The sequence below is a fragment of the Lissotriton helveticus genome, chromosome 7 (genome assembly GCF_964261635.1).
Source record: "Lissotriton helveticus chromosome 7, aLisHel1.1, whole genome shotgun sequence".
Lineage (NCBI taxonomy): Eukaryota > Metazoa > Chordata > Amphibia > Caudata > Salamandridae > Lissotriton > Lissotriton helveticus.
In genome coordinates this window covers 553,420,637-553,437,876 of record NC_136068.1, presented here as the reverse complement: position 1 = coordinate 553,437,876, position 17,240 = coordinate 553,420,637, and the positions used below count along the sequence as shown (strand labels likewise).

General features: G+C 42.1%; 1 protein-coding gene across 1 annotated transcript in view; it reads left to right on the top strand.

Moving 5' to 3' along the window:
- Nucleotides 1-17,240, top strand: part of LOC144768737 (integrin alpha-M-like) — a 364,452-nt gene that overhangs the window by 128,975 nt on the left and 218,237 nt on the right. Inside the window, exons 9-11 of the mRNA XM_078652620.1 lie at nt 384-525; nt 2,034-2,107; nt 12,764-12,893. Coding sequence (XP_078508746.1) covers nt 384-525; nt 2,034-2,107; nt 12,764-12,893 — 346 coding nt within the window. The remainder of the gene's footprint in view (nt 1-383; nt 526-2,033; nt 2,108-12,763; nt 12,894-17,240) is intronic.

The window sequence follows — 17,240 nt, the reverse complement described above, 5'->3', positions numbered from 1 at the left end:
TTTTGCGAAAATGGGTTCGCAAACACCGAAATTCTGCGAATTTTGGTGTTTGCGAACCCATTTGGCCTTGATACATATGGCCCTAGGTGTTTTTATTCTTTTCTAATTCTTCACACGATAAATCCCTGTGAAATAAATACCCTAAATAGGGGATAACGGTACAACAATGAAACTCAGTGGTTTAGTATGTTCTGCTAACCAAAAGAATATAATTCTAGAATTCAAATTTTTATTTCTCATGACTCTTTTCATATAGAGAGGGTGCCAAAATGTATGATATACTTCATATGAAAATACTACATAGTAGCAACAGCAGTGTAGAAGATTATGTATGTTCACTCCGGGCATTTGTTTTACTGGTTCTGTTTTTCCCCCTCTCAAAGGTGGGTGCAGCATTTTCAAAACAGAAAGCTCTGGATGAGCTACGAACCATTGCGCCACCAAGCAATGTCTTCCGAGTCGACAACTTCCAAGCCCTCAATAACATTCAGAGGGAACTACAGGACAAAATCTTTGCAATTGAAGGTAAGGTTTCTAGTTGCCCAGAAAAAAAACCTATTTCTGTAGTTGTAGAGAGGGAAAACGATTCCTCTGAATGTTGCCACCAAGGGCCTGATACACAAAAGTACACTTGCAGTTTTGTGTAAGTTTACAATCATTTGCTATACACAAAAATCTTTTACGAGTAGTATCTTTATGATTGCGGAATCGCTAAAGGCAGTCCTATCTTTTTATGTGCAGATACTCAGCAGTCGTAAAGATACCACTCATAAAATACTTTTGTGAATAGCAAACAATTATAAAATGACACATGTGTGTGTGCCTTCTTTTGAGAATCAGGCCACAAGACTAACTTTATATTCTCCATTAATATATAAGGACTCAGTCGCAGATTTACTATGGTTTTGCATCAGGGTTTGTCACTTGTTGCACAGCCCTGACGCAAAATAATTTGTTCTTTTACTAAGCCAATCAACGCCACTTTGCATGGCTTTTCATGATTTAGTAAATACGAAGTAATGCAATGCAGTTCTTTCAATGCCTCACCTATATGAAAGGAATACGAGCCAAGCCCTCAGGCATTCCCTCAGGACTCCCAAAAAAGGCATAATATTTTTCTTTAACTTTTAAAAACATTTCCCCTGCTTTCTTCTAGAAGGTTTAATTTTCTTTTAAATTATTATTTCACAAGCAACTGCATCTTTAAAGATATGAAGTGGTTTATGTATGTTAAAATGTGTTATTGTTCTCTGGTCATAACATGTAAAGCTCTCAAAAACATTTATTTGAAAAGTTCAATTGAAGAAAACGTTTTTACATTTCATTCAGGTAATTTTTTTTAACTAGTATGGTTTGTTAAAAAGTTGTAATAGTTTTACTTTTGCCTATTTTCCTAAAGCATTTGAAAATCCAAGTATGGCGTGTTAAGAAACAGACGCAACTGCTAACACAAAAATGTTTATAGATAAAAAAGGCACACATGTGCATATAATTTAAAGAAATATGAACCTGCTTGATGAATTGATATCAAATTACTAATGGGTTTTACCAACTAAAACCAATCTAAAAATCAAAATATAAAACTTAAATATGAGTCTTTTAAAAAATATATATTTAACTTTTAAACAATTTGTGTATTAATCTTAAAATGTAGGGCTTTAATGTAGTATTTTTGCAGAAGTTAAAGTTTCAAATTCTGAAGTATTTTCTGAACTTTTCCTGTGGTGAAACTATGGGGGCGGTCTTTATTTTCACATGAAAATGCGAATGAAAATGAAGTTTTGAATTCCCTAGTAGAGCTTTCCATATATTTTTATGGTCCTAATTACTGAAAACATCCACAGTGATCAGAGAGCGGGTGAATATAGCTTCTGAGTTTCAGTACTGTTGCCCACTTTCTAGTAGGAGGAGCAATTGCAGCTAAAGTAATATCAATATCTTCTCTAGATTTTACCTCACGCATAGGTGCATAGAATGTACACTGTAGTTGCTGTCACTAATTACAACTTCCTTCTTCTGTCATACCTGCCTAGGCACCCAGTCTCAAAGTGGCAGTTCATTCCAACTCGAGATGTCCCAGGATGGATTCAGTGCACTGATAACACCAGTAGGTTCAGTTACAATTTTTGAATATTTACGAAAGCAGGAACTATACTCAATCTGGTTAATATGTTACTGATTCAATGTATGTAGGGCGAACAATATATTTTGTACAAATTTAGCAAGGGCCTGTGACTTAGACATCTAGGGCCATGTGCATAAAAATGTGTTCTCAAGAATTTGATTGCAAATATCAACCAGTATTTTGGGTCCAGTAAAATATTTTATTAACCCACTTATGTGCTTGTTGGTCAGTTTCTAAAATTCTGATTTGGAGTGGGTTGTCAACTTACCTTATGAATAGTATTGAAGTAAGTTGCAAATTCCCACTCACTCTGATTGGAGGCCATCACAGGGATGTTGGCCTCCTTGGGTAGGCAGACCATCATGTTTGTGATACCCTTTAAAAAAAAGTTAACCTATATTTAGAGGCAGCTCATTTTCCTTAACCCCTTAACTGCTGGGCTGTCGTTCACCAGTACTGAGCTCTTTTTTGGATATTGGGGGTAGTTCGTGCTTAGGGCTCTATAACTTTTTTTCCACATAAGTTATTCATGGTACATTTGTTTCCATTTTTCCCAACATACTGGGGATTCTAAAAACACCCAATGTGTGAAAATAGTAAAAAAACTAGCTATTTATTTTAATTTTGGGAGAGAATGAAGTGCTCTGAATGAAAGTTTCCATTATTGTTTCCCCCAAAAAGCGCATCAGCAAATAGTTTGCTGTGCTAAAGTCACCATCGTCCCAGCTTTTAGGAACATGCAGAGCCGAATAAAAAAAACTATATTTTTATCACAGGTTTGGTATTTTTCAAAGAGGAAGTACATTTTTCCTATGTTTATACCCTCAACCAGTTTGTGGTGGAAACCAGTTTGAAACTTATGGGTGATCCAAGAAAGCTATAGATTTCTAAAAAGTAGACAAAACTCTAAATCAAATTCACAAGTGTTCATGTGTTTAGATCCCTTAGGATTTTGCCAAAGAAACTAAATAGTGAAATAAAAAAATATTGAAAATAAGTAGGAAAAAACAGCCATTTGTGGCTACGTTTTCATCTGTAAATTTTTGTAACAAAGGGTGATTTACTATAGCAATATACCATTACTAGCAAGATCTTTCTGTTTGCTCCAATATATAGGGTTTGTAGGCTTTCCAATAACCCAAGGTACCTGGAACCAACAACTGAGCTGCACAATACAATGTTATTTCTTTGTGTACCGAGTATAGACCAATTCTTATGGTGAAATGTGTTGGGGGAAAGATGAGTATCAAGAAAACCTATGTATTTCTGAAATGTTCACAGGATATGGAGGTAAAGAGCTATGGTTATTTGTGCATCTCTGAATTTTTGGGTACATGTCTGTATTTGTGGATACCTGTACAAGCATGTGATTTAGTGTGTACTTTTCAAAACATCTTTGTTACACGCTGGCTTACAGTTGGAAGGCACAAATTCAGTGAAATCCAATTGGTAATAATAATTCATGTTATACTGTTCTATGCTCCCACATATCTTTTGATAAAAATGGTACCTCACTTGTGAGGATAGCCCAAGTGACCGCGACAGGAAACAGCCCAGAACTCAACATGGAAGCAGCATATATTTCCACTAAAAACTGACCATTTTTTCCATTTTGAGTAGCTGTGGATTTTGGGCTTTAGCTCAGCCGGCACCTAGGCAAGTCACAAACTTCTTCCCACCCAGAATTACCCCAGGTCTCCTGATAAAAATGGTACCTCACTTGTGTGGGTAGACAGTGTGCCTACGGCAGGGAATGGCCAAAATGCAACATGGATAATCACTTTTTTCCTCTCAAAACTGACCAGCTGTGGATTTTGGGTCATAGCTCAGCCAGCACCTAGGGAAACCTGGCAAACCTGAACATTTTTGAAAAGTAGACACCTGAAGAAATCCATGGCGGGGTGCCTTATGTGGCTCACTGTTTTTTTTCCACAAGGATCCCCTTGCAAAGCTCAAACTTTGGCTAAAAAAACTAATTTTCCTCACATTTCTGTGATGAAATGTCCTGGAATCTGCAGAGGGACACAAAAATATACTTCCACCCAGCATTTCCCAAAGTCTCCCTATAAAAATGGAACCTCATTTGCATTGGTAGGCTTAGTGCTCCCAGCAAGAAATGGCTAAAAACGCAGCATGGATACAAAACATTTTCACACTCAAACCTCACCCTTTTTTGCAAAGTGAGTAGGTCACCTAGCATCTACTGAAACCTAGCAAACTCAATCATTTTTAAAAACTAGACACCTGGGGGGATACAGAGTTGGATGACTTGCATTGCTCTCACTAGCTAATTTTATGCATTGAACGTTCTGCAATCTAGCAACCCCACTTCAAATTTTTATTTTGAACTAATCCTAGTGTCTAGTGGGCTGCCTGCCCCCCTGAGGGGGACAGCTTGGAGGTATCTATCTCCATCACTCCCACGGGTGGGGCAGAAAGACTGAAATTTTATATTCCTCCACTGAAGGAACACAAGCCCTTGCCTAAGGCACCGCTCCTCTGTCCCTGGTGCCAAGTAGGTAGTTCACTACCTGGGGATCACACTCTTGTGGTGATCCCCAATCAGGGATCCACTGTGCAGAGGTGCCATTTGAAAGGAGAGATCCTTCCATTTCCAGTGATTCCTCTCCCAAGAGAATCAGTGGTTGGAGGGCTTCGATACTCCCCAGCACAGATTCAGAGCTCATCGGCTCATTTTACTTTCACTTTTACTGCCATGATATCACCGCACCCTCCGTGCTGATCATCTTTGCAGTAAAAGATAAACAACAATCAAGCTGCTCGGAAGGTCTTTTCCAGAGGAGCCCAACCTACAAATATAAGAAAGGACTCCCCCAGAGGGGCCTTTATATACCTCCTCGCCAATGACTACCAGACGCCCTGGGGCGGAAGTGAGGGTGTCGGCCATTGACCGACACCCGGACTAAAAGGGTTAAAGGAAATGGGGCTGCATTTAAAAGGAAAACATTTCTTTTTTCGAATGGTTTGAGTGTTAGCAGAGGTTGCCTGGACCACTGCCTACTCCCCAACAAACATTTTACTAACATTCAGTAAGGGGTCCAAAACCTGATCTGTTCCCTTTTACACATTGTCTTACAAGCCCAAGTGGGTAGTCATTATTTTCAATGTTTTGCCACTGGATTTTGGGTTGCAAATCATTGATTCCTTGCATGTCAATTTTGTATTTGAAAGGGATGCATACAACACATCCATACCAAATACTGAATCTGGTTGGAGCTGCAATCCCATTTTAGGAGTTGGTAAAAGTTTACTGATTCCTAAAATTGCATTAGTACATTGAAACAACCACTGATGAAACTTATAGGTCTCACTTATGTGAGAACTATATGCTTTGCCAATGTCTTTTAACCATGTTGTACAGCTGTGTGGCTGAAGTTCAGCATGACAAAAATTCCAGGAAGTCTGAAAGTTAGTGATGTGGCATAGAGTAGAGTGGCATAGATGAGAGTGGCATAGAGGAGAGTAGAGTAAAGTGGCATGGAGCGGATATGCATGGAGTGAAATGGCATAGAGTAACGTAGGGTAGGGTGGGGTAGATGGATTGGTGTACAGTGCCATAGAGTGGCATTAGAGTATAGTGGAGTGGTGAAAAGTAGAGTGGTGTAGGATGGAGTGGCATAGGATGGAATGGTGTAAATTGGAGTGGCCTCCTAAAATTGAGTGGTATACAGTACAGTGGGATAGAGTAGATTTGCATAGAGTAGAGTGGCAAAAAGTAGAGTTGTGTAGAGGGGAGAGGCATACAGTGAAATGGTGTAGAGTGGAGTGACCTAGAGTAAATGGGCATATAGTAGAGTGACAGAGTGGAATGGAGTGGTGTAGAGTACAGTGACATAGAGGGGAGTGCCATAGATTGATGTGGGGTAAAGTGGCATAGAGTAGAGTGGTGTAGATTGCCATTTAGAGGCAATGTGTGGAATAGAGTGGAATAGAGTGGCACAGAGTAGAATAGCATAGAGTAGATTGATATAGAGTGGGGTAGAGCAGAGTGGCATAGAGTGGGGTGGAGTGAAGTAAAGTGGTGTGGAGTAGCATAGAGTGGTGCAGAGTAGAGTGGTGTAGAGGGGTGTGGTGTAGAGTGGAGTGGCATAGAATGATTTGGAGTAGCATTGAGTGGAGTGGAGTGGTGTAGAGTAGAGAAGAGCGGCATAGGGTGGAGTGGCGCAGAGTGATGAAGAGTAGTGGAGTGGTGTACAGTGGGGTGGAGTGACATTGTGTGGAGAGGACTGGTGTAGAATAGAGAAGAGCGGAGTAGAGTAGATTGCCGTAGAGTGGATTAGAGTGGCATACTGTGGAGTAGAGTGGTGTGGTGTGGAGCACCATGGTGTGGAGTAGAGTGGCATGGCTTTGAGTGGAGTGGTTACAGTGGAGTGGTGTAGATTAGAGGGGTGTAGAGTGGCATAGAGCGAGGTGGTATACAGTGGGGTGAAGTGGAGTAGAGTGACATGGAGTAGAGTGGGGTAGTGTTGAGTGGCATAGAGTGGCATGGAGTGGTATAGAGCAGAGTGGCATGGCAAAGAGTGGTGTGCCATAGAGTAGAATGCTATACCGAGGTCATGACCTTCGGCAAACTCACTCCCGCCTGGCCAGATGCATGGTGGCCCATTAACTTAGGTCCCCCTCCCCTCCCAGTTACCAAGGTCAAAAATCTTGGAATACTCATAGACAACAAACTCACTTACTCAGCCCATGTTAATTCTATTGTCTCATCATCGTTCTTCAAACTCAAAGCCATAAAAAAGATCCTCCCACTCCTTCCTCCGAACTCCGGCAAAACCTTGATCACCTCATTTGTCATGTCTTCAGTGGACTATTGCAACGGTTTTCTGGTTAATGCCCAAAACCAGGTTATCAAAAGACTACAATCTATACAAAACGCCGCGGCCAGATTGCTTTCCGGTACACCCAAATTCCAACCCATTGCCAACACCATAAAAAACTACCACTGGCTAACAGTCAAAAATAGAATAAAGTTTAAAGCTCTCTGCATCGCCTACAAAGCCGCGCACAAACAGGGCCCGCGTTTCCTCACTGACCATCTTGCTTTCCACGTCCCCAAACGATTACTCCGGTCAATGAATAACTTCACCATGACGGTCCCACGTACCAGAACTGTCGCATGGGGCGACCGCAGCTTCCACGTATCAATGGCAAAACTCTGGAACTCCCTGGAACCCGATGTTAGATCTGCCCCCACCCTGACCATCTTCAGAAGGAAAATAAAGATGTGGCTCTTCAACCAGTAACTTGATCCCTCTTCCCTTCACTCTGCCTCATCCACAGCGCCGAGACGCCCTTGGGCAATTGTTCGCGCTTAACAAATTGCATAAAATAAATAAAATAAATAAATGCTGTAGAGTAGCATAGAGTGGCATGGAGTAGAGTAGAGTGGAGTGGCGCAGAGTGATGTCACATAGAGGGTAGTGGCATAGAGTACGGTAAAGTGGCCTACCATAGCATAGACTAGAGATGTGTTAAGGGCAGTGTTGTAAAGTACCATAGAGTGACTGTGAGGAGTGGAGTAGTGTAGAAAGTAGTGGTGTGGAATGGCATAGAGTAGAGTGGCCTAGAGTAGAGTGATGTGAAGTGGTAGAGTAGAGTGGTGTAGACTTGAGTGGTGTAGAATAGAGAGGAGTAGTGTAGAGTCCAGTAGAGGGAAGTGGCATAGAGTGGTGTAGAGTCGAGTGATGTAGAGTTATGTGGAGTCACTTAGAGTGGCATAGGATAGAGTGGAGTGGCATAGAGGAGAGTAGCATTGATTAGAGTAGCATAGAGTAGAGTGACATGGAGTGGGATGGAGTGTCATAGAGTGGATGGAGTGGAGTGGCATAGCATTGAGTGCTGTAGAGTAGACTGGTGTAGAGTAGAGTGCCATAGAGTGAAGTATAGGGGCATAGACTAGAGTGGTGTGGAGTAGAGTAGCATTAAGTGGAGCAGCATAGTGCTCCGTGGACTGGCATCATGGGGAGTGATTTTGAGTGGTGTGGCGTAGAGTGGAGGAGAGTGGCATAGGGTAGAGTAGAGTGGCATAGAATGGAGTAGAGTGGGGTAGAGATATAGAGTGGAGTAGAGTGGGATAGAGTGGCGCAGAGTGGAGTTGTGTAGGGTAGAGTGGCATAGCATTGAGTGGTGTAGAATAGATTGACTTAGATTAGAGTGGAATGGCATAGAGTGGGTTGGAGTGGTGTGGGTAGATTGGTATGGAACAGAGTGGAATAAAGTAGAGTGGTTTAGAGTGGTGTGGCTTAAAGTAGAGTGCAGTAGAGTAGAGTGATGTAAAGTGGACAGTCATATAGTGAAGCAGTGAAGAGTGGTGTGGAGCAGAATGGAGAGGCGTAAAATAGATTAGAGTGAAGTAGTATAGCATAGAGTAGAGTAGAGTGGCTTAGAGTGGAGAGGAGTAGAGAGGACTGGCATAGAGTAGAGTAGCATAGAGTAGACTAGCATGGAGCAGTGCAGTTGTGGGTACAAGCGTTAATAGAGAATGCAGAAAGGGTGAAAGCAACATAAATACAAAGCTGCATGCCTGTTTCAAAAGTAGGAAAGCACTTTGCACATTCAGAAATAATACTCAAATGCCCACAAAATAAAAAAAAAATAGTGCATTGCAAAACGACGAGGAAAAACAAAGATGATGAAGCACAGGTGTACCTGGTCCATGGTCCAGGGAGGAGCTAACACAAGAAAGGAAGGGAATCCTACGGATGCTAAGCAATCGAAAGATTGCTAATGAGGGTGATGACGGAAACAACCAATAGTGTGCTGTGGGCGGGTTGTAAGCTCACTGAAATGTAAACAATACTTCTTGCAGCACAGCACATGCACTGTGTAGGCGAGACCTATAAAGCATCTGTGCAGTTGCAAATTCCAAAACACACTATTTGCAACTTTAAAACTACTTAGCCTCCTATTCCTGTGACCCTAGAAGACTTTGAAATGATCCTTAACCCAATTATTTCATTTCTTTTCGAAGCTAGACGTGCAAGGAACTTTCATACACAATAAAGGTTGTAAACTGTCTTTCAGTATCAGTACACTGGATTTAAGTTGCCTGTCCTCGAGGATAGCTGGCATAAAACCCCCACAGTACCAGTGCACCATAGCATAGGATAATAGCTTCCTGGTGAACTCTTGCATTTGTGAGTAGACTGTGACAAAAAAAAAATGTTTTGTTCCATACCATTCATAAATACTATGGTGTACTATTTGCACTGAGTCTTTAATATTTAAACTGTATAGAGCTCATTTGTCTTTAACTAATAACTCACAATGACAGTCAATACACCATTTTGCCTGTGCCAATTAGTCATGCAACTGTAACATCATACATTTTCTCTTCATAGAGCTATGCACTGCCCCCAAGGTATGTGCATTCTACGCCCTTATCCATGTTTGAAAATTACATGAATGATGTCCTAAATGTTGCACAAATGTTTGCTGTGCACCTGTCATGTCAGAAGGGATTTTTGGATCCGGGACAGAACCATCTTGCTGGGTCCACATGTCAGTATCTTGTACCATCTAATGGTTAAAACCATGCACGCTGCCATGAAAACACAAGGCAGTCTTGCTACAAAATCTATAAATACATTTTGCAGCCGGAAAAGGGTGGGATCTGTGGAATACAATGCCTTCCCTTACCTCCCCTTCAGAAAGCTCCGTGTGCACCTTGGAGGATGCTTTTGCTCCAAATCGTTTTTACTGCTGTCAAAAGCACTCAATAATCAATTTTCCTATTTTAATTGTTAAAAGGCTTATCAACTATATCAAGGTGGAATTCTGCTTATACCTTCAGACGTGCATTCTTAGATTTTCCATTGAGGATAACATTGTCCGCAAGCAACACCATATTTCCTTCAGATAAACAAAGAGCAATCTTTGTACCAGCCTTTAATGTAGGGAAAGATTAATTCATACAAATGTAAAACGAATTATTTTGGACACCGACCCGTTATCCTTCTTTGCAAGTTCAGGAGGTTTCTTTCAAAATGCACAAACGTGTAATCTGACTATAGGCCACGAATACCTCATTATATTTTCATGTATAGCAAACCTATGGCGAGAGAAGCAGATATTTTCCGAGGTGATACATAGGCAATACCTTACAGGACTCTGAATAAGAGAAGCAATTTCCCTCTCGTGTTCATCTTAACTGAATAACACAGTTTTAGCAGGTGAATCCTCGTGGCAGTCAAATGAGCTGTGCCAATGGTTCTATCTATACTTCATCCTGATCCATCATTATTGTGATGATGAGGATGAATCATTTAACAATCGGTATTAAATTGAGAAGTGATGTTAACTGACAGGCTAATGGATTACACGGAAAAAAACAATTACATTTTAGCCGCTTGCAAAAATTAGGTTGATTTGTGTTTACACCCAATGGAAGAGGAAAGAAAATCAAGAGAATGGGCTCAGTGTACTAACAGGAAAACGCTAATAAGAATAGCACATACAAGTCGGCAGGAACAACTTTATGAGCTCTAAATAGGGACTGATTGCTTTGGTCACCATGTACAGTTGGCCCAATGGCAGGATTAGGTGAGACGTACAGAGGCGAGGCCAGTTGTGTCTGCTCAGCTCCTTCGCTCCCTGTAATCTACATGGGAAAAGCTCCCAGAAAGCTCCCTTCCCGTACTCTGCCCAAGTGAAGGTAGCAAAACTGGTGTCATGAATGATGCATCAGAAACGCACCACGCTGACCACACTGCAATCAGCATTCAATAAAAAAAAAGAAAGAAAAAAAATGTCCTCCTTTCTTAAGTCTGTGTAATCTAGAGACATATAAAAAGTGACACACCAGCGGCGCAAGGGGCTTGTAAATAAGCCACACAGCAAGCAGCTCTAAGCTGACCATAGGTTGGTAGAAGGCTGGTAAAGCACACGCTTGTCTACAAGAATTTGTCAAAACCAACAGAGAGAGCTTTGAAGCACAACCTGTAAGCACCTAATGTTGCTGTTAGAGCAACAGGGAGGCAGGTCGACTTTCAGGACTGTGGAAAGTTGAGGACAAAGGAAAGCATTTGCAGTGCAGGAGTATGTTCTGGGGAGTCTTCATTGGTTGCTTGGTCTGCATTGTTTGCTTCTATGAAGTTTCACATTTTTTTAATTCAGGGACAGCGTTTCTTTTGGGCTTGGATTTTGTGTGTACTCAATATATAGAGCTGCGCTCTGGGGGCTAGATTTATCAAGGTCTTGCGTTGCCCTGGCGCCACGCAAAGGGGTGAAAGGGTGGCACAAAACCTAAGTGAGATGTATCAGGCCACGCAAGGCCACCGTGTGTGGCCCTGTACAGCTTGATAAATCTAGAATAACGCAAGGCAGCGCAAATCGCTGCCTTGCGTTATTCTGCTCCAGGGAGGCGTTCCATGGGTGGCGTGTGGGGATCCCTAAGCATCCACCCATTGCTTCTGGCGCATTTCCAGATTTACCATTAGTGGTATACCTGGAAATGCATCAAAATGCTACGTTTTCCCGGTTGAGGCGTAACAAGGAGAAATGTGTTTATTTCTCCTCATTTTTTCCCTCCTTCTTAGTGTGTTGCATTCTGCAGCTCACAAAGAAAGTGGGGAATGCCTCTGAGGATTGTTGTTGTGCAGAAGGTGTCCCTTTCTGCACAAAAGCAATCCTGCCTACAACATAGGCACCCTTGCACCATGATGCAAGGGTGCCTGTGTTGGCACTAGGCTGCTGATTGCACACCAGCACAGGCAGAGGACAGGATTGCTCCATCTCTTGATAGATAAGGTGCATTCTTACCCTCCCTCTTTCATGCAACACAGCAAGATGTTGGTTGTACTGTATAGGCATTTGATAAATATGGCCATAGGTGACGTTACCTTGTCAGACGGAGATGTCCCGCAAAGTCACTTATCAAGTTCAGTGATAACTTTGAGCTATTACCTAATGTCCCCATTCTCTGTTATTCGATGACAATTTCATCCCCTTTCTGAAGTTTTTCATTAGTCACTCAAGTGATCTAATGTCCAGTACAGCTGATCAGTCTAGATGGCCATGGCTATCAAGCCAACCGAATTTCACTTTTAAAAATGTAAAATGAACAATCTTTGCTCTTTCTAGAGATTCTAGTAGGGAATATTGAATCTCCAATATTGAAGGGACAGTATAATGTTCCAAAAATATTAAGGGACAAAATATCGAGCGGTAGGTGCACACTGGGAGGTAAGGGTTTACTATTCTTAATGCCACACCTATGTACCTTGAACATATATATATATATATTATTGTGGTCAGTATGCGGAGCATAGTGATGAAAAAGTTGAGAAACTTGCCTATCAATATTTTATCCTCTGATATTGTTTTAACGATTTTCTGTCCCATTGATATTTAGGTATTGATGTTCCCCGTGTACACTCTTTCTAGCTCCTTAGGTCTATCTCAGTCACAGCTTAATAGTCTTTAGATATTACTATATTGCACCATGGATCTTCAAGTGACCCTAGCTATATTATCAACGTTGCGTGCTATAAAAAATGTCAGCTGCTCAGGTATTATGTCATCCATCCATCCATTTATCCATCCGTTCACTGATACTTTCATTCACAAACTTGTTGACCCTAGTCTTATATTTCACAAAACCCTTTTGTCGTTTAGGATGGCAGTATCTTAGGAGCTGTTGGAGCGTATGACTGGTCTGGAGGGATATTCAAGTACACTGATGGTCAGCCGAGCAAGTTCATTAACACATCATCTACATCTAGAGAAATGCAGGATTCGTATCTTGGTAAGCATCTATGTAAAAAGTTGCCTTTGTCATCTCTAATAGGTGACATTTTGCCATCTGGTGAATTGAGCTGCCAGCATCTGTCCCTAGTTTTATAAAGGGCAGGGTAGCTTTTCTGATTTAGATTTTAGGGCCCAATATCAGTGCCCCGATATCAAGCCTGGTTGGCCCCTTCTCCATAGTTACCAATACTAGGCGCACTGATCATTTCTGGAGATTAGAGCATATAATGATGGGCATTATAACGTGGTGTCCCTGAGGAATTTTCAGGAGGAATACTTTACCGATTCTGTTGTTATTGCTAATGTCTCCCCACATTTTGTTAGAAATACTCTAAAACTACGGTGTTCCCACAGATATTGTAATTCAGAGGAAGCCTAGTAAGTGCCTTTAAGAACACCCAGTGGGTTAACAAAGGCCCCTGCAGCCTCTGCAGTGCGCCTCAGCACTGTAATCTGGCATGAGAGCTCCTAAGGGAATCCGAAGGGGGGCCCCTCCATGTAGTTTGCAGGGGGGCCCCCTCAAGTTTTGTTACGCCACTGAGCACCATCAAAATAACAACAACATTTGTATGGAGGCCCTTGAATGGGAAATTTAGTATTTGTTGTAAGAGAAATAACAGACTCAATGGGAGGCCTCATTCATTTTCTGTGAAAGACTATGACGATGGCGGGCAGACCGCCACCGACAGGCCGACGGTGGTGGTCTGCCCACCATCCAGGTCATCGGTCTGACCTCTGCATTTGAATGCAGCCAGTGGGACCGCAGAGGTCAAAGATCCTGGGGGACATGGGGGGGCATACCTATCCCTACAATGGAGGTGGTGTCTGCACAGGCACCATCATAGGGCTTAGGATGTCCGTTTCCAACTGCCTTTTCATGGCAATCCGACTGCCATGAAAAGGCAGAAGGAAACAGTCTTTGGGGCCCCAAGGAGGTCCCCCATGGGCCACTGCTACGTGGTCCGGGGGCGCATGTAGAGTCCTTCCACACATCTGTGCACCATGTGCCAGGCACCACATGGTGCCTGGCACACAGTGCATGTATGTGCAGAAAGTGCCTGTTACTACTGCAACTTGTGCTGCAGCCGTTTTCCTGGGCCGCAGCCAAAGCCGTAGTAGTAAAAGGCACTTTTGACTGCCTGCATGGTGGTCCTATCATAATAGGACAGGCGGGACCGCTGACTCATTACTCGTGGCAATGAGTCGATCTCATGCTCGTGGCAATGGCGGTCGGAAGCTCATCCGACCGCCATCGTAACCAGGCCCTATGGCTGTATTGTGAGCACTGTCCGTTATAGAAATGGTGGTGGGTAAAATTAATCTCCGTTGATGGAAAGTATAAAGGTACAGCGCATGTTAACTGAAGACTCATTTGCAGAACAGGCTGTGCAGTTGGTACACTGACTGGCATGTGAATGGGTTTTGAGATGCAATTTATGTACTAATAGATGACATAGCAAATTGTACTATCTCAGGGGGTCACAAAAAACGTGTCCAATGAATATTAAATAATCAGCTCACAATTGGCAACCCCCAGTGAACGTTGTGAATGCTAGGACTGCAGACCACCATCTTCCCATTTGGTTTCCCAAAAAGAAATTAGGTACGAAATAAAACACAGCCTGGGCAAATTAAATGGACAGTTACTTCTTTAAAAAAATAGGTTTGCCATTTAGGAATCCATCAGGGGAGCAGACAGTGCTTGATTACCAAAGAGGAAGCTGACAATGTGCTACGGCTGTTGTGGTTGCAAAATATTGATATATCCTATTACGACTTCACACGCATAAAAAGTATTTTCTTACTCAAAAAAGTGGCTTTGTAGGATTTATTACACGCGTACAGTCACAATCCCTGTGATTTTGTGAATTCTAGGGATTGCTGCTGCAAAATAGTTTGGGGTATCAGGCCCTTAAAGTATTAGAAAAAGTGAAGATGAGTTTGTTTTGGTGTAGCCTCATTTCTTTGGGACTGTAAGCATAGGAGGCATTTCATTAAACAAATAATTATGTGACTCTTCAAGTGTCTCGTCAACTGAGTTTTTAACCTCTTAAGAAATCACTTAACTGAATCAGGCACGATATTACATAGGATTTGTACAGGTATTAATAAATTTTTAAGGACTTGTTATATAATCTTAGTGAAGACTTTGTATTTTTATTTAATTTGTAGCTATCTTATAATCAACTTACTAATGGGGTGTGTGTTGCGTCTTACTTGGTCCTAATATTGCACATTTTGCATGAATTACTTGAGAGTGACCTTGTGAAACATTGAACTTTATTATTCTGTTAACCAAGTTGCTCTGACCCGGGCTTTGTAACACCCGTTTTTTACCCACTGGTTTTTAATTAATTGTATTGTATCAAGAAAGATGATTTACTGTTTTCATGTATACTTTTATGATCTATGTTTTTTAATTCAGATCGGATAAAGTTTATCAAGTCAAGCGTCTATTTAATGATTACCTAAACGTCATTTTTCAGTGGTATGTTTGAGTCCTTACTGTAGTTCCTAGGACTGTAGTTACTATTTAATAAAGATGTTAATAGCCAGTGTTAACACAAATTTAGTAAATTAAGGTGGTGTTGTGATGGCGTTAGAAATGAAGAGCAGAGCTGTGGCCTTTCTTCCGTAGATGATGGAAGCGATGTACCAAATTGTATGTTGGGAGACCTCAAACTCTCCAGTGATTGCCAAACGGGTAGATATTCTCAAGTTATACAGTGAGGCTCCGGGAAAGAGAAAGGAAGAATTTCCCTTTCAATTATAAAATGTGTAGGGGAAGTTTGAACATTGCCCACCGGAGAATAAAGGGGCTAGATGAATCATTATAACTGGTTGTCATTTCTGACCACCACTTTTATGACCTGTACTTACTTTTGTGAACCAATGGACTAATAGGTCAGTGTGTAAAATTCTTAACCCCTTCCCCGCTCATGACGAGCTCAGCTCGTCATGAGTTGTGCCGCTCGCACGCTGATGACGAGCTGAGCTCGTCATATAACGCGCGTTTTTAAAAAACGTCGCGTACAGCGGGGAAAAGCCGCCGCATGCATGCGGTTAATGGGAGTAGATCGCAATTCAGCCTACCTAACTAATATTCATTAGGTAGGGCACACATTGTGACTCCCTCTGACTAGAAACAATCACAGGAATGGTGGTCTGCAAAGATGAACAAATCACCAGGCCTGTGATTACATTGAAATATTTTTCTTAAAGCAACCCTATCTCCCTAAACAAAATGGATTGCAAACCATTGAATTATATGTTACAGAATCACAATTTGAAAGGGATGCCTCTACATGCCCCTTCCAAATTGCAACTCTGTACCATTTGGAATCCCATTTTAGGAGCTAGTAAAAGCTTTCTGACTCCTATAGTGGGATTCATATAAAAGGGAAAATATTTTGTGACTGTAAGCACTTTGATTGTATGAATGAGAACATTTGAGACTGCAAAATAGGTTGGGACATCGGGCCCTAGATTGCTGTGGCAAATGCAAAAAAGAACAATTGATGGACGGAATGTTGAACAATGTCAAACACCCACCTCCAGTCAGAGATTTGGGTCTAAATCCAACGTTTTTTTGCTCACAATGCCACTCCAGTTTGGATCCAGCCAGATGCGAATCAGTCTTGACCCTGCTCTCCATGGGAACAGTCCAGCCCAAACTGCCAGACAAGGTCATCCCTGGACTGGAAACAAGCATCCTAGGACCAGTTTTGAGGTATCAGCCCTCATCAGCCATGATAGCTTGACTACAGTATCATGGCAGGCACGTGACCCACGTCTGGGCAAACCTGTCCCACTAAGGGCAAGATATGGAAAAAGAAAAGTTGATGGACAGAATGCTTAATAATGTCAAACACTTACAGATCCGGGCCTAAATCCGTCTTTTTTCTGCTCACCACACCATTCTTGATTGGAACTAGCCATATGCAAATCAGTCTTGACCATGCTCCCCATGGGAACAGTCCAGCCCAAACTAGCAGGCAAGGTCCTCCATGGACCAGAAACAAGCATTGTTGGCCCAGTTTCAGGATACCATACCTTGCTAGCCAGGATAGCTTGACTCTGGTGGCACGGCAAGCATGGGACCCCATACCCGTCCACTTAGGGCAACAAATGGAAAAAGAACAGATGACGGATGGAATGATGAACAATGTCAAACACAGGGGTGAGTGTTTGACATTGTACCACATTCTGTCCATCAATTGTTCTTTTTGCATTTGACACCCCAAGTGTTACAGGGATGCTTGTTTCCGGTCCAGGAAAGACCTGGCCAGTCGGTTCGGGCTGGACTGTTCCCAGGGGGAGCAAGGCCAAGACTGATTTGCATATG